The sequence below is a fragment of the Salmo salar genome, chromosome ssa09, assembly GCF_905237065.1.
Source record: "Salmo salar chromosome ssa09, Ssal_v3.1, whole genome shotgun sequence".
Lineage (NCBI taxonomy): Eukaryota > Metazoa > Chordata > Actinopteri > Salmoniformes > Salmonidae > Salmo > Salmo salar.
In genome coordinates, this window is record NC_059450.1 from 126300521 (window position 1) to 126325130 (window position 24610).

Here is a 24610-nt window from a genome sequence, read left to right on the forward strand (position 1 = left end):
TGACCAGATCACCACGGGCCCTGGTTGACCAGATCACCACGGGCCCTGGTTGACCAGATCACCACGGGCCCTGGTTGACCAGATCACCACGGGCCCTGGTTGACCAGATCACTACGGGTCCTGTTTAAAAGTATTACACTATCAAAAGGAATAGGGTGCAGTCCATGACTCAATGTTCTAATGAAAATAAAATGTCTAGATATCAAACAACCAACTCATGTGTTTTAATAACTAATTCTGATTTGTTTATTTCCATATTTATTTCCACTGAGGAGGTTGATTCAAGTGATTTTTATTCATTATTTTGTTTTCATAGTTTCTCTGTCCGTTATAAATCAGTAAGATCAGTGTTAATGTGGGTTAAAAGTTCAGTTTGTCAGGTTAGGTAATGTTAGTTTAGTTACTGATTTCCTAGGCCATTTGGAAGGTGGTGACATATCATGCGTTCCAAATGGCACCGTATTTCACTACTTTTGACGAAAGCACTATGTGCCCTAGTCAAAAGTAGTGCACTAACTAGAGAATAGGGTGCCATTTCAAATGCAGCCATGTTCAGATTGATCATCCTTCCGGAATCAATATAGTTTTACTTGGACTGAGATGACGGACTGACCTCTGGAGACAAACAGGCGAGGAAGGAACGGCGCTAGAGGACCAAAACAACACAGAATAGAACCGACCGGTGTGTTTCACACATACACAACCACACAGGAACTACACTTTCACCTGAACACCTTGGAAACACTGTCCAGATTCACTTACACTGCCAAAGACATAAACCATAACCCAAACAGAGGACAAATATGTGCGTCTTTGTGTATCTCACCAGCCAGGTTGTCCATCTCCTTCTCCTGCAGCAGACTGGCAGTGTCGTCGTCTCCATCCAACATCAGGTCCGTCTCTGGGCTCTGATTGGCTACTGCCTGGCTGCGGAACCCCTTCTTCGATTTGACCAACTCGTCCTCCTCGCTGCCTGGAGGGGGAGGGGAGGGGGAGAACAGAAAGACAGAACAGTAGGAACAGTCAGTCAGAGAACAGTTAGAACAGGGGGTAGCGAAAGAGGAATAGTCAGAAAAATCTGACAACATTCAGAACAGTCAGGGAACAGGCTGACAGCTGTCAGATAACAGTCAGAAAACAGTCAGAAAACAGAAAGAACAGTCAGACAATAGCCAGAACAGTCAGGGAACAGCCCGAGAGCAGTCAGAGAACAGGCAGAATGGTCAGGGTACAGCCCGACAGCAGTCAGAGAACAGTCAGACAACAGCCCAACAACAGTCAGACAACAGCCCGACAGAAGTCAGAGAAATAGTCAGAACAGTCAGACAACAGTCAGAAAACAGTCAGAAGAGTCAGACAACAGCCCGACAGCAGTCAGAGAACAGTCAGAAAACAGAAAACAGCCAGGCAACCATCAGACAACAGTCAGACAACAGTTAGACAATAGTCAGACAGAACAGTCACACAATCAGAGAAAGTCAGACAGAACAGCCAGGAAACAGTCAGACAGCTAAACACCTCTCCCCTGAACCCCAAAGAGCAGATTCATATCAGTGTAGAAAGATAAGGAGATTATAAATGCTTTCAAGTGTCACATCAGTGGAGCCAAATGGGAATCTGGTTTTGATAGATTCATAAAACGCATACCATAACATCTGGCGAGCTTCGGAAGTCTGGATTAACCACAGTACCCACAATCTCTACATGAAACGTCCAATGATGACTGACTTGGAGTAAAGAGCGGTGTATTGTAGTATTTCATAACTATTGACGTCAGAACCCACAGGAAACATATTAATACATTTAATACATTTCCAGCATCTAAACTGATAGGCTGTTTCAACATTTGTTATCAGACAAGGTAAACTATGAAACACTTTTGTCTTTAGAAAGCGGCAAAAGAGTGGTGAGGATATGTCTTCAGCTCAGAGTCTTAAAGGGACTCTATCTATTGGCTGCTCAGACAGAACCACACGGATCAGACAGATCAATTAAGAGGCTAATAACACCACCACATTTCATCATAAAGGCAAACTGGAACAGAAGTCGAGTGGAACAGGAACATCACTCTACAGCCTGTGTACCACCTTACAGTAAACCAACACCATATAGTAAGTACAGACTATACAGTACATCCACACCATACAGACTATACAGTACATCCACACCATACAGAATGTACAGACTACAGTACATGCACACCATACAGTACAGACAGACTACAGTACATCCACACCATACAGTATGTACAGACTACAGTACATCCACACCATACAGTATGTACAGACTATACAGTACATCCACACCATACAGTACGTACAGACTACAGTACATCCACACCATACAGTACATACAGACATACAGTACATCCACACCATACAGTACGTACAGACTACAGTACATCCACACCATACAGACTATACAGTACATCCACACCATACAGTACATACAGACTATACAGTACATCCACACCATACAGACTATACAGTACATCCACACCATACAGTACATACAGACTACAGTACATCCACACCATACAGACTATACAGTACATCCACACCATACAGACTATACAGTACATCCACACCATACAGTACGTATAGACTACAGTACATCCACACCATACAGACTATACAGTACATCCACACCATACAGACTATACAGTACATCCACACCATACAGTACGTATAGACTACAGTACATCCACACCATACAGTACGTATAGACTACAGTACATCCACACCATACAGTACGTATAGACTACAGTGCATCCACACCATACAGACTATACAGTACATACAGACTATACAGTACATCCACACCATACAGACTATACAGTACATCCACACCATACAGTACATACAGACTATACAGTACATCCACACCATACAGTATGTACAGACTACAGTACATCCACACCATACAGACTGTACAGTACATCCACACCATACAGACTATACAGTACATCCACACTATATAGGATGTACAGACTACAGTACATCCACACCATACAGACTATACAGTACATCCACACCATACAGTACGTACAGACTACAGTACATCCACACCATACAGTACATATAGACTACAGTACATCCACACCATACAGACTATACAGTACATACAGACTATACAGTACACCCACACCATACAGACTATACAGTACATCCACACCATACAGTACATACAGACTACAGTACATCCACACCATACAGACTACAGAACATCCACACCATACAGACTATACAGTACATCCACACCATACAGTACGTGTAGACTACAGTACATCCACACCATACAGACTATACAGTACATACAGACTATACAGTACATCCACACCATACAGACTATACAGTACATCCACACCATACAGACTATACAGTACATCCACACCATACAGACTATACAGTACATCCACACCATACAGTACGTATAGACTACAGTACATACAGACCACACAGTACATCCACACCATACAGTACATACAGACTACAGTACATCCACACCATACAGACTATACAGTACATCCACACCATACAGTACATACAGACTATACAGTACATCCACACCATACAGACTATACAGTACATCCACACCATACAGTACGTATAGACTACAGTACATCCACACCATACAGACTATACAGTACATCCACACCATACAGACTATACAGTACATCCACACCATACAGTACGTATAGACTACAGTACATCCACACCATACAGTACGTATAGACTACAGTACATCCACACCATACAGTACGTATAGACTACAGTACATCCACACCATACAGACTATACAGTACATACAGACTATACAGTACATCCACACCATACAGACTATACAGTACATCCACACCATACAGTACAGACAGACTATACAGTACATCCACACCATACAGTATGTACAGACTACAGTACATCCACACCATACAGACTATACAGTACATCCACACCATACCGACTACAGTACATCCACACTATATAGGATGTACAGACTACAGTACATCCACACCATACAGACTATACAGTACATCCACACCATACAGTACGTACAGACTACAGTACATCCACACCATACAGTACATATAGACTACAGTACATCCACACCATACAGTACATATAGACTACAGTACATCCACACCATACAGTACATACAGACTACAGTACATCCACACCATACAGACTATACAGTACATACAGACTATACAGTACACCCACACCATACAGACTATACAGTACACCCACACCATACAGTACATACAGACTATACAGTACATCCACACCATACAGTACATACAGACTACAGTACATCCACACCATACAGTACATACAGACTACAGTACATCCACACCATACAGACTACAGAACATCCTCACCATAGAGACTATACAGTACATCCACACCATACAGTACGTGTAGACTACAGTACATCCACACCATACAGACTATACAGTACATACAGACTATACAGTACATCCACACCATACAGACTATACAGTACATCCACACCATACAGACTATACAGTACATCCACACCATACAGTACGTATAGACTACAGTACATACAGACCATACAGTACATCCACACCATACAGTACATACAGACTACAGTACATCCACACCATACAGACTATACAGTACATCCACACCATACAGTACATATAGACTATACAGTACATCCACACCATACAGACTATACAGTACATCCACACCATACAGTACATACAGACTATACAGTACATACAGACTATACAGTACATCCACACCATACAGACTATACAGTACATCCACACCATACAGTACATACAGACTATACAGTACATCCACACCATACAGACTATACAGTACATCCACACCATACAGTACATACAGACTACAGTACATCCACACCATACAGACTATACAGTACAGCCACACCATACAGTACATACAGACTATACAGTACATCCACACCATACAGACTATACAGTACATCCACACCATACAGTACATACAGACTATACAGTACATACAGACTATACAGTACATCCACACCATACAGTACATACAGACTATACAGTACATCCACACCATACAGACTATACAGTACATCCACACCATACAGTACATACAGACTACAGTACATCCACACCATACATACTATACAGTACAGCCACACCATACAGTACATACAGACTATACAGTACATCCACACCATACAGACTATACAGTACATACAGACTACAGTACATCCACACCATACAGACTATACAGTACATCCACACCATACAGTATGTATAGACTACAGTACATCCACACCATACAGACTATACAGTACATCCACACCATACAGACTATACAGTACATCCACACCATACAGTACGTATAGACTACAGTACATCCACACCATACAGTACGTATAGACTACAGTACATCCACACCATACAGTACGTATAGACTACAGTACATCCACACCATACAGTACATACAGACTATACAGTACATCCACACCATACAGACTATACAGTACATACAGACTATACAGTACATCCACACCATACAGACTATACAGTACATCCACACCATACAGTACATACAGACTATACAGTACATCCACACCATACAGTATGTACAGACTACAGTACATCCACACCATACAGTACATACAGACTATACAGTACATCCACACCATACAGACTATACAGTACATCCACACCATACCGACTACAGTACATCCACACTATATAGGATGTACAGACTACAGTACATCCACACCATACAGACTATACAGTACATCCACACCATACCGACTACAGTACATCCACACTATATAGGATGTACAGACTACAGTACATCCACACCATACAGACTATACAGTACATCCACACCATACAGTACGTACAGACTACAGTACATCCACACCATACAGTACATATAGACTACAGTACATCCACACCATACAGTACGTACAGACTACAGTACATCCACACCATACATCGAATGCATTAAGCTGCCTTAATGAAGTTGTCAGACCCATCCCCAGCCCAACCCCAACCCAACCCTAGCTCCATCCCAACCCCATCCCATCCCAACCCCAACCCAACCCCATCCCATCCCCATCCCATCCCATCCCAACCCCATCCCAACCCCATCCCAACCCTAGCTCCAGCCCAACCCCAACCCAACCCCAGGACACACCAGCTCAACCCATCCACACCCCAACCCCATCCCCAGCACACGCCTGCCATACATGACTGCACAGAGATGCCTGTGAGGATTTCTCTTCTATCAGGTCACACAATATCTGTGAGAAACTGGAGATGGAACTCACTGTGTGTAAGAAAACCAGCAGAACATGTCTGGAGAAATGGGAGGTGTCTAAAGCTCGTCTGCCATGTTTTCTCTCAGCGTGGCTCTCAGTTCCCCTGGCGCTCCCAGAAGAAACAAGCACCTTGTCTTGAAGAGGTCTCCTGCAACTGTTGTCAGCACGACTACTGTGAAAAAAGCAACTTCCTGCTCTGTCTCTTGTCTGGAGAGCTTTCATCAGACACATGGAAGAAGTCAGAGTGTTTCGGAAGTAGAATTCTGTGTAGTGTTAAAGAAACGCCAGAGCCATCTAGCAGCCAGCCAGCCAGCAGCCGTCTAGCATCAAAGAGACGAGTGAAACTTAAAACTGCAATTCAGTAAAGCGTCATTGCCCTCCATTGGGTCAACGAGGGGAAGCTGAGCAGAGGAGCTGAGTCTTTGATTGGCATGATTGAGCAGAGGACCTGAGTGGGAACTAGACTAAACAAACCATGCTGATTTCTACAGGCACGCCACCAACATGAATAAGAGGGAGACTGAGAGAGAGAGAGAGAGAGACTGAGAGAGAGAGCGAGACGGAAAGCAGGAGCTCCTGAGCAAAAAGATAGAGTTAGAGTTGATTAAATGTAGTTAAACGTGAATGTTTTCTCAAGGACTTATACAGGATACTAACCTCAACATCAAAACCTTCAATCCAAACACAATTCAACACCTAAAACCTTGATTTTGGACAAAATTACTTGAATGGACTATTACTACCAAGGAATATCAAGAAAAAACTTCTAACAAACCAAAACCTGCAGAAGAAACACAGCGGAACCTGGAAATACCATCCAACACAAAACTGAATGAGTAATATACGCTACTTCTGAAGCCAAAAAGTAAAAGACAATAATCTCTAGGTACTTTTGTTATATAAAGCTTCATAAATAAGAGTACTAAGCTACCAAGCTGCTAGGAAAGAAACTGACCTGATCAATTAGTGCTGAAGTGTGAAGTGAGAGGTATGAAAACTCTTGAGCCTAACAATGGCAGGAGAGTTCCACAGCCCCTCCTCCCCAACCCAAATGTAGAGGCCTTGAAGCCCCCACGGCTTATCCCTGTCCAGAGGTTATTACAATACAGTACCCAATGGATATCAAAAATAACACTACACAGAATAAGTACAACAAACTCCTCAAGGACAATCCAAAGACACTATTTGCTGACTGCTACAAAGAGGGGAAGGTAAGCAACTTAATTTTCCACATAGACCATCCCCTGGCATGGCGCAATGCTATAAGAGCACACTACCCCTATGTCAAGAGAGAGGGTATTGTCCTAGGGTGGAAACTTAGAATGATAGACATTGAGGAAATTGAAACAACCTCTGTCAACATGTACAATTTCATGCAGTTTCAGCAGGACTTTTAGGGGTTCAAAGAGTGAGGGAGTGAAAAAGCTTCTTCCACTTTCCCCAACGCACAATTGGTTATCTCCACCCTGCTACCACAAAAATACTTTCACCCTGCCAGTGGGTGTATGCAAGCTTTTCCCAGGACTGTGCCTCAAAACCTACTGTCTACCTGGCCCATCATTCCACCCTGGACTTGAACAGCCTTTACGACCAGGTCCACCTCGAAAAGGGAGCAATCCCAACTTTTGCCAGGACCCAGCACCACACACAGCAGCAACAGAGCAATGGACACCCCGCCCAGACCAGCGAGACACCCTCCTAGACCTGCAAGACCCCCTCCTGAAGGACCTGCACCGAGAGAACCCACTCCAAGAGGACCTACACCCAGACCACAGCATCACCAGCCACACCCCACCCAGCTAAGACCACCCCAGCAAACCCTGGCGACACTCTATATAGCACCCCCCCCATATCAGACCTATGCCCCTTCTCCCCACCCCATGCCCCCCTCCCTTGTGGCAATGACCTCAACATGACAGCAGGACATATGCTCAGGCATTGAGCAGAGCAACCGGCCCAACCCCCACTATTACACCCACCCAAGCCCCATCCTGTGACCTAAGAGGTATGTATCAGATGCTCAACATGCTCTGCTCACACCTACTGTAATGTTCTGGGCCTAAACCAAACAAAAACGACACTAGAAACTATGGAATACAAAGCTTTTACTATCTCATCCTGGAATATACAAGGTCTGAAGTCATTTTGGCCTAAAGAGTAGGAACCTAGACTTCAAAGAAATTGGAAATACAGACATTTTCATCCTACAAGAAACATGGTATAAAGGAGACGGAACCCATTGGTTGCCCTCTAGGCTACAGAGAGCTGGTAGTCCCATCCACCAAACTACCAGGTGTGAAACAGAGAAGAGACTCAGGGGGTATGCTAATTCGGTATAGAGCAGACCTAACCCACTATTAAATTAGTCAAAACAGGAACATTTTACATCTGGCTAGAAATTAATAAATAAATGATCTCAACAGAGAAAGATGTCCTCATGTGTGCTACCTATATCCCCCCAATAGAATCCCCATACTTTAACGATGACAGCTTCTCCATCATAGGGTGGGAGATCAACAATTTCCAGGCCCAGGAACATGTACTAGTCTGTGGGGATGTAAATGCCAAAACTGGACAAGAACCTGACACCCTCAGCACACAGGGGGACAAACACCTACCTGGAGGTGACAGCATTCCCTCCCCCATATGCCCCCCTAGACACAACTACGACAACATAACCAACAAAAATGGGTCACAACTCCTGCAGCTCTGTCGGATGCTCGGTATGTATATAGTCAATGGTAGGCTTCGAGGGGACTCCTATGGTAGGTACACATATAGCTCATCTCTTGGCAGTAGTACTGTAGACATCTTTATCACTGACCTCAACCCAGAGTCTCTTAGAGCGTTCAGTCAGCCCACTGACACCCCTATCAGATCACAGCAAAATCACACTCTACTTGAACAGAGCTTTGCTCAATCATGAGCCATCAAAGCCAAAGGAACTGAATAATATTAAGAAACGCTATAGTTGGAAGGAAAGTAGTGTGGAAACAAATTCAATCCCTTCTAGACAATTTCCTGGACAAAATGTTTCACTGCAATAGTGAAGGTGTAAACTTGGCAGTAAAAAACCTAAACATTATATTTGACCTCTAAGCTTCCCTATCAAATCTAAAAATTTCAAGCAGACAACCTAAGAAAATTAACAACAATAACAAATGGTTTGATGAAGAATACAAAAACCTAAGAAAAAACTGAGACACCTATCCAACCAAAAACATAGAGACCCAGAAAACCTGAGCCTACGCCTTCCCTATGGTGAATCACTAAAACAATACAGCAATACACTATGGAAAAAGAAGGAACAGCACGTCAGAAATCAGCTCAATGCAATTGAAGAATCCATAGAATTTAACCACTTCTGGGAAAATTGGAAAACTCTAAACAAACAATAACACGAAGAGATATCTATCCAAAACAGAGATGTATGGATAAACCACTTCTCCAATCGTTTTGGCTCAATAACAAAGAACAAACAGCAAAAACATCTACATGATCAAATACAAATCTTAGTCAACTATTAAAGACTACCAGAACCCACTGGATTCTCCAATTACATCTGCCACGCTGATCCTCAACACTGGAGCCCCCCAGGGGTGCGTGCTCAGTTCCCCCCTGTACTCCCTGTTCACCCACGACTGCATGGCCAGGCACGACTCCAACACCATCATTAAGTTTGCAGACGGCACAACAGTGGTAGGCCTGATCACCGACAACGACGAGACTGCCTATAGGGAGGAGGTCAGAGACCTTGCTGGGTGGTGCCAGAATAACAACGTAACCAAGAATAAGGAGATGATTGTGGACTACAGGAAAAGGAGGACCGAGTACGCCCCCATTGTCATCGACGGGGCTGTAGTGGAGCAGGTTGAGCGCTTCAAGTTCCTTGGTGTCCACATCACCAACAAACTAGAATGGTCCAAACACACCAAGACAGTCGTGAAGAGGGGACGACAAAGCCTATTTCCCCTCAGGAAACTAAAAAGATTTGGCATAGGTCCTGAGATCCTCAAAAGGTTCTACAGCTGCAACATCAAGAGCATCCTGACTGGTTGCATCACTGCTGGTATGGCAATTGCTCGGCCTCCGACCGCAAGTCACTACAGAGGGTAGTGATTACAGCCCAGTACATCACTGGGGCTAAGCTGCATGCCATCCAGGACCTCTACACCAGGCGGTGTCAGAGGAAGGCCCTAAAAATTGTCGAAGACCCCAGCCACCCCAGTCATAGACTATTCTCTCTACTACCGCATGGCAAGCAGTACCGGAGTGCCAAGTCTAGGACAAAAAGTCTTCTCAACAGTTTTTACCCCCAAGTCATAAGACTCCTGAACAGGTAATCTAATGGCTACTCAGACTATTTGCATTGTGTGCCCCCCACCCCTCTTTTACACTGCTGCTACTCTCTGTTTATCATATATGCACAGTCACTTTAACTATACATTCATGTATATATGTACATACTACCTCAATTGGCCCGACCAACCAGTGCTCCCGCACATTGGCTAACCGGGCTATCTGCATTGTGTCCCGCCACCCACCACCCGCCAACCCCTCTTCACGCTACTGCTACTCTCTGTTCATCATATATGCATAGTCACTTTAACCACATCTACATGTACACACTACCTCAATCAGCCTGACTAACCGGTGTATGTATGTAGCCTCGCTACTTTTATAGCCTCGCTACTGTATATAGCCTCACTACTGTTTTTCAGTCTTTTTACTGTTGTTTTTATTTCTTTACTTACGTATTGTTCACCTAATAGCTCTTTTGCACTATTGGTTAGAGCCTGTAAGTACTACACCTGTTGTATTCGGCGCAGGTGACAAATAAACTTTGATTCGATTTGATTTGATTTTACATTGAATGAACTACAGGACAAAACACAAAACCTCCAACCCAAAAAGGCCTGTGGTGTTGATGGTATCCTAAATGAAATGATAAAATATACAGACCACAAATTCCAATTGGCTATACTTAAACTCTTCAACATCATCCTCAGCTCTAGCATATTCCCCAAAACTTGGAACCAAGGACTGATCACCCCAATCCACAAAAGTGGAGACATATTTGACCCCAATAACTACCATAGGATATGCATCAACAGCAACCTTAGGAAAATCCTCTGCATTATCATTAACAGCAGACTCGTGCATTTCCTCAGCGAAAACAATGTACTGAGCAAATGTCAAATTGGCTTTTTACCAAATTACCATACGACATACCACGTATTCACCCTACACACACTAATTGACAAACAAACAAACTAAAACAGAGGCAAAGTCTTCTCCTGCTTTGTTGATTTCAAAAAAGCTTTTGACTCAATTTGGCATGAGGGCCTGCTATACAAATTGATGGAAAGTGGTGTTGGGGGAAAAACATACAACATTATAAAATCCATGTACACAAACAACAAGTGTGCGGTTAAAAATGTTTTAAAAAATACACAATTCTTTCCAGAGAGCTGGGGGGTGAGACAGGGATGCAGCTTCAGCCCCACCCTCTTCAACATACAGTTGAAGTCGGAGGTTTACATGCACCTTAGCCAAATACATTTAAACTCAGTTTTTCACAATTCCTGACATTTAATCCTAGTAAAAATTCCATGTCTTAGGTCAGTTAGGATCACCACTTTATTTTAAGAATGTGAAATGTCAGAATATTAGTAGAGAGAATGATTTATTTCAGCTTTTATTTCTTTCATCACATTCCCAGTGGGTCAGAAGTTTACATACACTCAATTAGTATTTAGTAGCATTGCCTTTAAATTGTTTAACTTGGGTCAAACGTTTTGGGTAGCCTTCCACAAGCATCCCACAATAACTTGGGTGAATTTTGGCCCATTCCTCCTGACAGAGCTGCTGTAACTAAGTCAGGTTTGTAGGCCTCCTTGCTCGCACACGCCTTTTCAGTTCTGCCCACAAATTTTCTATAGGAGTGAGGTCAGGGCTTTGTGATAGCCACTCCAATACCTTGACTTTGTTGTCCTTAAGTCATTTTTCCACAACTTTGGAAGTATGCTTGGGGTCATTGTCCATTTGGAAGACCCATTTGCATCCAAGCTTTAACTTCCTGACTGATGTCTTGAGATGTTGCTTCAATATATCCACATAATTTTCCACCCTCATGATGCCATCTATTTTGTGAAGTACAGCAGTCCCTACTGTAGCAAAGCACCCCCACAACATGATGCTGCCACCCCCGTGCTCACAGTTGGGATGGTGTTCTTCAGCTTGCAAGCCTCCCCCAATTTCCTCCAAACATAACGATTGTCATTATGGCCAAACAGTTTATTTTTGTTTAATCAGACCAGAGGACATTTCTCCAAAAAGTACGATCTTTGTCCCCATGTGCAGTTGCAAATGGTAGTCTGTTTGTTTATGGCGGTTTTGGAGCAGTGGCTTCTTCCTTGCTGAGCGGCGTTTCAGGTTATGTCGATATAGGACTCTTTCTACTGTGGATATAGATACTTTTGTACCTGTTTCCTCCAGCATCTTCACAAGGTCCTTTGTTGTTGTTCTGGGATTGATTTGCACTTTTTGTATAAAAGTGCTTTAATCTCTAGGAGACAGAATGCGTCTCCTTCCTGAGCGGTATGATGGCTGCGTGGTCCCATGGTGTTTATACTTGTGGACTATTTTTTGTACAGATGTACGTGGTACCTTCAGGCGTTTGGAATTGCTCCCAAGGATGAACCAGACTTGTCTACACATTTTTTTCTCAGGTCTTGGCTGATTTCTTTTGATTTTCCCATGTTGTCAAGCAAAGAGGCACGGAGTTTGAAGGTAGGCCTTGAAATACATCCACAGGTACACCTACAATTTACTCAAATGATGTCAATTAGCCTATCAGAAGCTTCTAAAGCCATGACATAATTTGGGGGAATTTCCAAGCTGTTTAAAGGCACAGTCAACTTAGTGTATGTAAACTTCTGACCTACTGGAATTGTGATATAGTGAGTTATAAGTGAAATAATCTGTCTGTAAACAATTGTTGGAAAAATTACTTATGTCATACACAAAGTAGATGTCCTAACCAACTTGCCAAAACTATAGTTTGTTAACAAGAAATTTGTGGATTAGTTGAAAAATGAGTTTTAATGACTCCAACCTAGGAGTATGTAAACGTCCGATTTCAACTGTATATATCAACGAATAGGCGAGGGCACTAGAAAAGTCTGTAGCACCCGGCCTCACCCTACTAGAATCTGAAGTCAAATGTCTACTGTTTGCTGATGATTTGGTGCTTCTGTCCCCAACCAAGAAGGGCCTACAGCAGCACCTAGATTTTCTGCACAGATTCTGTCAGACCTGGGCCTTGACAGTAAATCTCAGTAAGAGAAAAATGTGTTCCAAAAAAGGTCCAGTTCCCAGGACCTCAAATACGAATTCCATCTAGACACCGTTGCCATAGAGCACACAAAAAACTATACATACCGAAACATCAGCGCCACAGGTAACTTCCACAAAACTGTGAACGATCTGAGAGACAAGGTAAGAAGGGCCTTCTATGCCATCAAAAGGAACATAAAATTCGACATACCAATTAGGATCTGACTAAAAATATTTGAATCAGTCATAGAACCCGTTGCCCTTTATGGTTTTGAGGTCTGGGGTCTGCTCGCCAACCAAGAATTCACAAAAAATGGGACAAAAACCAAATTGAGACTCTGCATGCAGAATTCTGCAAAAATATCCTCCGTGTACAACGTAAAAAAAAAAAATAATGAATGTAGAGCAGAATTAGGTCGACACCCACTAATTATCAAAATCCAGAAAAGAGATTTTAAATTCTACAACCACCTAAAAGGAAGCAATCCATAACAAAGCCATCACCTACAGAAAAAAAAACCTGGAGAAGAGCCTCCTAAGCAAGCTGGTCCCGGGGCTCTGTTCACAAACACAAACAGACCCCACAGAGCCCCAGGATAGCAACACAATTAGACCCGACCAAATAATGAGAAAACAAAAAGATAATTACTTGACACATTGGAAAGAATTTATAAAAAAAAACAGAGTAAACTAGAATGCTATTTGGCCCTAAACAGAGAGTACACAGTGGCAGAATACCTGACCACTGTGACTGACCCAAAATTAAGGAAATTGTTGACTATGTACAGACTCAGTGAGCATAGCCTTGCTATTGAGAAAGGCCGTTGATGGCAGACCTGGCTCTCAAGAGAAGACATGCTATGTACACTGCCCACAAAATGAGGTGGAAACTGAGCTGCACTTCTTAACCGCCTGCCAAATGTATGACTATATTAGAGACACAGATTTCCATCAGGATTACACAGAACCACAAAGAATTTGAAAACAAATACAATTTTGATAAACTCCAATATCTATTGGGTGAAATATCACAGCAGCAAGATTTGTGACCTGTTGCCACAAGAAAAGAGCAACCAGTGAAGAACAAACACCATTGTAGAACAAGCACCATTGTAAATACAACCTATATTTATTTTCCCTTTTGTACTTTAACTATTTGTGCATCATTACAACACTGCATATAGACATAACATTTGAAATGTCTTTATTCTTTTGGAACTTTTGTAAGTGTAATGTTTACTGTACATTTGTTATTGTTTATTTCACTTTGTTTATTATCTATTTCACTTGCTTTGGCAGTGTTAACATATGTTTCCCATGCCAATAAAGCCCCTTATTAGATTGAAATTGAATTGGGAGAGACAGAGACAGAGAGAGAGACAGAGAAAGAGAGCGACAGAGAAAGTGAAACAGAGAGAGAGAAGGGGAGAGCGAAAGAAAAAGAGTGAGAGGAGAGGACTGAGCAAACTGCTTTGTCCACAACACAATTCAATTATCAAGGGGTAGAATATAGGGTTTTAAATAATCAGAAAGAAAGAAGCAGGACAGGGACAGAGACAATGAGCTGACATGAATGTCCATCTTGTTATGATTGATAGCCACTACACTCGGAGATGTTCTCAAATCAAAGCGGGCGGTGAGATAGACGGCCGTTTGTCAACACTAAAATTTGGCAGCGCTGAGGTGTCATTGCTGCCTCATTAGAAATCTTTTAAATCCTCCACCTTTCCCCTCACAACACACGGAGGAGGAGAAAAGAGATTGGGCCACTTTGTTTCTACCATAATTCATTTCTTTAGTCTGTGACCTAAACAGAACCTCATCCCACAGACCCTAACCCTGAAGCACAGATAGCAGCACTATCACAAACTCTACTTGCATCAGGGTTAACCAATATAGTAGTCCTCCTTCTACACTCCAGTCACCCAAGGCCTTCTGCCTCACTTCCACGACTAATACAGTGACCTTGGAAGACCCACATAATCATATGGCGGAAATTATGGCAAATCATTTGAGATGTAACAGCGTTTTATAGTCAATCCAGAATAAGTAGATTAAACCATTTATCATTGATAGTGTTTTTATATAGGAAGAATGCCAATGACACATCAAATATCTACCATACCCAATTCATGAACAGGTTTATGATTCAGAACCATCAAGAAAAGGCCTACCATAGAGTAGGGTTAAAGCCTACCATAATATGGAGAGAAATATATATATATATATATATAGAGAGAGAGGGGGAGAAAGAGAGTAGAGAGAGAGAGAAGAGAGGGAGGGTGAGAGAGCAGGGGGCGAGAGAGAGGAAGGGAGGGGGAGAGAGAGATAAAAAGAGGGAGAGCGAAAGAGAGGGGGAGGAGAGAGAGAGAGAGAGAGAGAGAGAGAGAGAGGAGGAAGAGAGAGAGCAGAGCTAATATCACCTGTCACTCATTCCCTATCGTCATGCCAACAGGACAGAATGACACATTTTCAACGTTTCCCTCCCAGTTTGAGGGTGACGATAGAAAGTAGATATGGGCTTTCAGCTTTGGTCAAATAAAGTTAACAATCTCAGAGAAAGGAACTATTTTAATGTTCAGTAGTTTTACTGTTCAATGTGGAATAGATAATAGTTGAAATGCTTTTAAAAAGAAGCACAGGCTCCTGAATCAAACTGTGATATAACAGTCTATGTTTTATATATTGGGAGATCTCTGGAGTATTCTGTGGCATGAACCTTTCATTTTTATAGCCTCAGTCAGACTCAGGGAGCATGTGTTTTTCTTGGTCTCCTGCGTCTCATACGCCCCAACCTCTCGCTCCTTAAGGAGAAACTCTATCACATGATGTTTCACTTAACAGCCTACTCTGCTACAGTACATTTCCCAACAGAGGAATAAGGCTGATGGCAAATATACTTTGGAATAATTCACTATATACAACCATAAATAAAATATGAAACCTTAGAATTACAGTGGAGTTTTTTTGGAAGAACACATATTCTACGTAAATTACACGAACTGGATCAAACACAATGGGCAACACTGCTATGCAGGACATGTATATTTACTGCAAAAGAAAAAGTCTGAAAATCTGTCATTTATGTTTTGGAACCCCAAAAGCTTTATGTTGTGTGTTCGTCTGGCACAATAGCGACCTGACCAGAACCATTTTGGAGAGAACTTTTCCTCCTATGCCTCCACGCTACCAACACAGATCCCGCCCAGAACAGTGGAATCGGAGACAGATGCAAAGTTCAAGCGTTTGTTTTGGACGGTAACGGCAATGCAGAATGGGCTTTTTCCTCCTCCTCTCTTGCCTCTTCCCTCTCTCCGGACTCTGTTCCCAGATGAGGGTGTCCCTCTACCCTTAACTCAGCCAGCCTTAACCCATGCCTACCTGTCTCTGTAATGTCTATGCTTTATGAAATGAAAATCCTACAGAGTGATAACAGGGCAGAACGCCACTCTGTCTCCTTGCACTGCTTCATAAACTGCGTTTCATATAGTAGCATTTCCTAATCACATAGTAGTGTTTCCTTAACTCTTCTCTTCCGTTTTCCAGCCTACATCAGTCCCAGATCTCCCCCCCACGCCTCACCCCACCCCACCCCACCACTCTCTCTCCACAGAATTCACATTCCACACGATACAAGCTGTCCAGCATCACTGAATCCTGGGCTAGTCTGAACGCTGGGAGACGCTGCTCAGTCGCAAACAGGAAAATATAAGAGACAGAGAGTACTGAGAGAAAGTAGAAACAGAGAGTAGAAAGAGAGTAGAAACACAGACTAGAGACAGAGAGTGGAAAGACAGAGTAGAAACAGAGAGGAGACAGTAGAAACAGAGTAGAAACAGAGAGTACAGACAGAGTAAAGACAGAGTAGAAATAGAGAGTAGAGACAGAGAGTAGAAACAAAGCATAGAGAGAGAGTAGAAACCGAGAAGAAACAGAGTAGAGACAGAGTAGAAAGAGTAGAGACAGAGAGTAGACACAGAGAGAGTAGAAACAGAGTAGAGACACAGAGAGCGTAGACACACAGAGAGAGTAGAAACAGAGTAGAGACACTGAGAGTGTAGAAACAGAGAGAAGAGACAGAGAGTAGAGAGTGTAGAAACAGAGAGTAGAGACAGAGTGGAGAGGGAGAGTAGAGACAGAGAGTATAGACAGAGTAGAGAGAATAGAGAGCGAGAGAGTAGAGAGAGTAGAAACAGAGAGGAGAAACAAAGAGTAAAGAGAGAGTAGAGACAGAGAGTAGAAACAGAGTAGAGACAGTAGAGACAGCATAGAGAGGGGGAGTAGGAGTAGAGACAGAGTAGAGAGTGTAGAAACAGAGAGTAGAAAGAGTAGAAACAGATAGTAGAAACAGAGAGTACTGGGAGAGAGTAGACACAGTAGAGAGAGTAGAAACAGAGAGTAGAGACAGAGTAGAGCGAGATTAGCGACAGAGTAGTGACACAGAGAGAGCAGAAACAGAGAATAAAGACAGAGTAGAAACAGAGAGTAGAGAGAGTAGAAACAGAGTAGATACAGAGAGTAGAAACTGAGAGGAGAGAGAGTAGAAACAGAGGAGACAGAGAATAGAAACAGAGATTAGAGACAGAGTAGCGGGAGAGTAGAAACAGAGTAGAGACAGATAGTAGAGACTGAAAGTAGAAACAGAGTCAGAGAGTACAAACAGAGAGTAGAGACAGAGAGTAGAGACAGAGAGTAGAGCCAGAGAGTAGAGAGAGAAAGTAGAAACAGAGTAGAAAGAGAGTAGAAACAGAGCAGAGACAGAGAGAAAGAGAGAGTAGAGACAGAAAAAGGAAGAGAGTAGAGAGAGTAGAAACAGTAAGTAGAGAGAGAAGAAACAGAGTAGAAACAGAGAGTAGAGACAGAGAGTAAAGAGCGAGAGTAGAAACAGAGAGTAGAAACCGAGAGTAGATACAGAGTGTAGATACACAGATTAGAGACAGAGAACGGAAGAGAGTAGAGAGTAGAAACAGAATAGAGTCAGAGAGTAAAAACAGAGAGTAGAGAGAGTAGAAACAGAGAGTAGAGAGAGTAGAAACAGAGAGTGGAGAGAGAGTGTAGAAACAGAGTAGAATCAGAGAGTAAAAACAGAGAGTAGAGAGAGTAAAAACAGAGAGTAGTGAGAGTAGACACAGAGAGTAAAGAGAGAATAGAAACAGAGTAAAGACAGTAGAAACCGAGAGTAAAAACAGAGAGTAGATACACAGATTAGAGACAGAGAGAAAGGAAGAGGGTAGAGAGAGAGTAGAAACAGAGTAGAGTCAGAGAGTAAAAACAGAGAGAGAGAGAATAGAAACAGAAAGTAGAGAGAGTAGAAAGAGCGAGTAGAGAGAGAGTAGAAACAGAGTAGAGAGAGAGTAAAGACAGAGAGAAGAGTCAGAGAGTAGAAACAGAGTAGAGACATATAATAGAGACTGAAAGTAGAAACAGTAGAGACAGAGAGTAGAGACCGTAACACACTAACAGGGCAGGAGTATCTCATTACCACACCCCTATACCTGGGGACCAGCCCTGGCCTAGATGCCCTGTAGCTAGATGGTGTTGCTAGATGCTCTGTAGCTACATGCCCTGTAGCTAGATGCTCTGTAGCTAGATGTTCTGTAGCTACATGCTCTGTAGCTAGATGCCCAGGAACTAGAGGCTCTATAGCTAGATTAGCTGAATCTAGATTCTCTGTAGCTAGATGCCATGTAGCTTGCCCTGTAGCTAGATGCTCTGTAGCTAGATGCTCTGTAGCTAGATGCCCTGTAGCTAGATGCTCTGTAGCTTGATGCCCTGTAGCTAGATGCTCTGTAGCTTCATGCCCTGTAGCTAGATGCCCTGTAGCTTGATGCCCTGTAGCTAGATGCTCTGTAACTAGAATCCCTGTAGCGAGATGCTCTATAGCTAGATGCCCTGTAGCTAGATGCCCTGTAGCTAGATGCCCTGTAGATAGAGGCTCTGTAGCTAGATGCTCTGTAGCTAGATGCTCTGTAGCTAGATGCCCTGTAGCTAGATGCCCTGTAGCTAGATGCCCTGTAGCTACATTCCCTGTAGCTAGATGCGCTGTAGCTAGATGCCCTGTAGATAGATGCTCTGTAGCTATATTCCCTGTAGCTAGATGCTCTGTAGCTAGATGCCCAGGAACTAGAGGCTCTATAGCTAGATTAGCTGAATCTAGATTCTCTGTAGCTAGATGCCATGTAGCTTGCCCTGTAGCTAGATGCTCTGTAGCTAGATGCTCTGTAGCTAGATGCCCTGTAGCTAGATGCTCTGTAGCTTGATGCCCTGTAGCTAGATGCTCTGTAGCTTGATGCCCTGTAGCTAGATGCCCTGTAGCTTGATGCCCTGTAGCTAGATGCTCTGTAACTAGAATCCCTGTAGCGAGATGCTCTATAGCTAGATGCCCTGTAGCTAGATGCCCTGTAGCTAGATGCCCTGTAGATAGAGGCTCTATAGCTAGATGCTCTATAGCTAGATGCTCTGTAGCTAGATGCTCTGTAGCTAGATGCCCTGTAGCTAGATGCCCTGTAGCTAGATGCTCTGTAGCTAGATGCTCTGTAGCTAGATTCCCCGAAGCTAGATGCTCTGTAGCTAGATGCTCTGTAGCTAGATGCCCAGGAACTAGAGGCTCTATAGCTAGATTAGTTGAATCTAGATTCTTTGTAGCTAGATGCCATGTAGCTTGCCCTGTAGCTAGATACTCTGTAGCTAGATGCCCTGTAGCTAGATGCCCTGTAGCTAGATGCCCTGTAGCTAGATGCTCTGTAGCTACAGTCCCTGTAGCTAGATGCCCTGTAGCTTCATGCCCTGTAGATAGAGGCTCTATAGCTAGATGCTCTGTAGCTAGATGCTCTGTAGCTAGATGCCCTGTAGCTAGATGCCCTGTAGCTAGATGCCCTGTAGCTAGATGCTCTGTAGCTACATTCCCTGTAGCTAGATGCTCTGTAGCTAGATGCCCTGTAGATAGATGCTCTGTAGCTAGATTCCCTGTAGCTAGATGCCCTGTAGCTAGATGCCCTGTAGCTAGATGCCCTGTAGCTACATGCCCTGTAGCTACATGCCCTGTAGCTAGATGCCCTGTAGCTAGATGCCCTGTAGCTAGATGCCTTGTAGCTAGATGCTCTGTAGTTAGATGCCCTGTAGCTAGATGCTCTGTAGCTAGATGCCCTGTAGCTAGATGCTCTGTAGCTAGATGCCCTGTAGCTAGATGCCCTGTAGCTAGATGCCCTGTAGCTAGATGCCCTGTAGCTATACCTTTATTCATCACTTTAGTTACAGTATTATTGAGGTTTCAGACATGTTCCACAGTGTTATACCTCAGAGAGCTCATTAAAAGTCAGTCAGACAACATGCAGCTCTCATCTCCTTCAGAGTGAATCTTCATTAGTCATGATAATAAACCAGGGAACGGCAGACTAGAGAGGATCATTTATGGAATGATAGCTAGTGATGATGTGTGTTCTACTGCTGTAAAAAGCTATACATGTCGTCCCGGGGTGCAGTAGTGTGTGTGTTTGTGTTTGTGTGTGTACGCGTGTGCGTGAATGGGTGTGCGCATGTGTGTGTGAATTCTACTGTAATGAGCTATAAAGATCAGTGTGTGTGAGTAGCAGAGGGTCAGAGAGAGCCTGGTTGTGTCCAAAATTGCACCCTGCTTATATAGTGCACTACTTTTGACCAGAACCTATGGGGCTCTGTTCAAAAGTAGTGGGAATAAGGTGCCATTAGGGACACAGCCAGCCTGTCCACCTGAGCAGGGTAGCAAGGACACCTGGAGGTAGAACAGCCTGTTAAACACTGGATCAATATGAACCTGACTTCCATTTCATGGTTCCCCAGCTCCAATCAGCTAACTATATCCTCTGCTGCAGCTGCTGCTACAGAACAGAGAAGGTTTAGTCATACAGACAGACAGAGGGCAGAGACACAAAGCTAACCCTCCTTAGTCCTCCTCACCCTGTCAATGTTGCTAATAGATGTACACACACGTAGACATTTCAATCCACACATTCAAGAAGCTCCCAAAGAATAAACTGTGAAAAAATGACTTACTGAACACAAGTACTGAGATTGTCAGTCACTAGTGTGTTACTATCTGTCTACAGAGAGCTTTGAAACATTTTCTCTCAAACATTAAAAACCTTTCTCTTCTGACATGATGTTTCCCCAGTGAGTGAAACTGGTGAGAATGACATTTATGACCAGGCAAGTAGTCTCTCTCTCTAGTTATTGAAGTATGATCATCATGGCTGCTAAATACAAGGCTATTAGAACCAGCCTCAAACGCAGTCTCTCTCTGTCTCTCATAATGAATGTTGCAAAATGTTGTTCTCCTTGTCCTCGAGTAGGTGTCTGGACGGTTGAGACAGAAATAAGAAGCAGACAGTGTCATTATTGTGTGTGTGCCATTAACATGGGCCACCTGCAGCCCAGAGAGAAACCATCTGGTGTGTGTGTGTTATCCGCAGGACTGGCGTGTGTGTGTGTGTTATCCGCAGGACTGGCGTGTGTGTGTTGGGTGTGTGTGTGTTGGGTGTGTGTGTTGGGTGTGTGTGTGTTGGGTGTGTGTGTTGGGTGTGTGTGTGTTGGGTGTGTGTGGGGTGTGTGTGTGTTGGGTGTGTGTGTGTTCTGGCAGTGACACAGAGCTGAGAGGCCAGATGACATGCTGAACCAACAGTCGGCTCCCCCGGCACAGCTATCTGTATCCCAAATGGCACCCTATTGCCTACATAGTGCACTACTTTTGACCAGGGCCTTTGGTCAAAAGGGCACCATTCGGGAAGCAACCTCAGTTACACAAAGACGAGTATTAGGGCCCAGAGAACTAGGGCTCAGCATTTCTCCTGGAGGTCAAACTCCTGGTCCTCCTCATACCAGACCTGGGTCATCAGGCATGGGTTAGAGAACTGGCCTAGTGACTGCTCACCTCCGTTCATACCTCCCGATGAGTGCAGACAACTTGGAACAATAGGATTTACTAGCATCACAGAAATGAATGACGTTTTATTTTATTGCATGTTTTGTTTGATGTGAGAGCATTTTGTAGTTTCTAAATCACTAGATTTTGTTCCCCTTGTTCCTTTACTCCATCTGCTCTGCTAGGCGGCGTCCAAAATGGCACCCTATTCCCTGCAGTATATAGTGCACCACTCTTGACCAGGGTCCACAGGGCTCTGGTCAAAAGTAGTGGACTATATTGGAAACATGATGTAATTTGGGACGCACCCCTAGTCAGCTCAATGAGGGAAAGTTTGTGACTAAGAGCACAACAGTCAAATGAAAAGTCTACAAAAAATTAAATGTTTCATTGAACGGACATGTCATGTTCAATTGACAGAGGCAGTAAATATGTTTCCTATAAAAATGACAATAAACTTCTCTCAGCTCAGCAACAGGCCCTGCCCATAGTACACGGTTCAGCCCTGGACCCTGAGGACACTGAGACCCTCTATAGCTCCTCACTTTATAAGGCTGGCCTTGACAGTGAGAAGAACCCAGTGGCTGTCTGGGATCATACAACATTATGAATAACAGGATTGTACTGTGTGGAGAGAGACAGCAGCTACTGTCATATATGCCCCTGACCCTGTCATGGATTGACCAAACCCTAAACACTGAGTAAAAACGGTCCCATTCCATCAGGAGACTAGTTACTTCTACAGACTTTGTAGAATAGAGGAAATGGTTAGAAGCAGATATCAAGTATAGTTGTGTTGGGATGTGCTAAACTTTGAACATTGAGATATTAAATGAATGATAGGAAATGAAAGAGACTGGGTTATTTTAGAAGTTAATGGTTTTCAGAAGAAAGAAGAAGGCTTCGGAATGTGTATTAGATGAAAGAGGGGTTGAGGTCAGGAGGTGAGGACAGATTCTCTTAAGAGAGTAATAAATGTTTGGAATCCCGTTACCCTCTTTATTAGCTTCCTGTAGAGCCATAACATGTAAGGATTGGAGAGAAAGGGGAGTGTCTTAAGTAGGATGCATATAAACTGTGAAGTCTGAAATCTTTAGCTGTCTGTTTTCAGCTGTACAGAACCTTTGGGGAATGATTAAACTTGCTTTAAGCTTCTATGTCCGTGAGTTATTTACTCAGAAAAATAAGAACCTAACAGTTGACAAGAAAAACTGTTGAAATAAGGTTGCTTGTTACAGTGTCCCGATAGTGGGTTAGTGTCGCCAAATACGCTCCTGTGTTATCCTCTGGGTCTACAGTATTCTGTTTCTCTACTGTAAATCAATCAGCCAGGAGCATGCTGACTAACCATAGTCGTCTAACGTCTTGCAGGGGATGTCCAGGTGGGTGGAGCCAAAGGGGTTCCGTACGAATCTCCGCCTCCTCCGTAGGTCGTCCTCCCAGTAGTCCAGACGCCAGAAGTCATTCAGCTGACTGAGAGACAGACAGAGATAGACAGGTTAGACTGAGAGACAGACAGAGATAGACAGGTTAGACTGAGAGACAGACAGGTTAGATTGAGAGACAGACAGAGACAGACAGGTTAGACTGAGAGACAGACAGAGATAGACAGGTTAGACTGAGAGACAGACAGAGACAGACAGGTTAGACTGAGAGACAGACAGAGATAGACAGGTTAGACTGAGAGACAGACAGAGACAGACAGGTTAGGCTGAGAGACAGACATAGATAGACAGGTTAGACTGAGAGACACAGGTTAGACTGAGAGACAGACAGAGACGGACAGGTTAGACTGAGAGACAGACAGGTTAGACAGAGACAGACAGGTTAGACTGAGAGACAGACAGGTTAGACTGAGAGACAGACAGAGATGGACAGGTTAGACTGAGAGACAGACAGGTTAGACTGAGAGACACAGGTTAGACTGAGAGACAGACAGAGACGGACAGGTTAGACTGAGAGACAGACAGAGACGGACAGGTTAGACTGAGAGACAGACAGGTTAGACAGAGACAGACAGAGATAGACAGGTTAGACTGAGAGACAGACAGGTTAGACTGAGAGACAGACAGA

General features: G+C 43.4%; 1 protein-coding gene across 2 annotated transcripts in view; it reads right to left on the bottom strand.

Moving 5' to 3' along the window:
* LOC106612894 (neurobeachin) overlaps window positions 1-24610 on the bottom strand; it is a 301033-nt gene that overhangs the window by 122206 nt on the left and 154217 nt on the right. For both annotated transcript variants that reach the window (XM_045724516.1, XM_045724515.1), the window contains exons 40-41: window positions 23886-24010; window positions 827-973 (exon numbers count right to left, since the gene is read on the bottom strand). In XM_045724516.1, the coding sequence (XP_045580472.1) occupies window positions 827-973; window positions 23886-24010 (272 nt within the window). The remainder of the gene's footprint in view (window positions 1-826; window positions 974-23885; window positions 24011-24610) is intronic.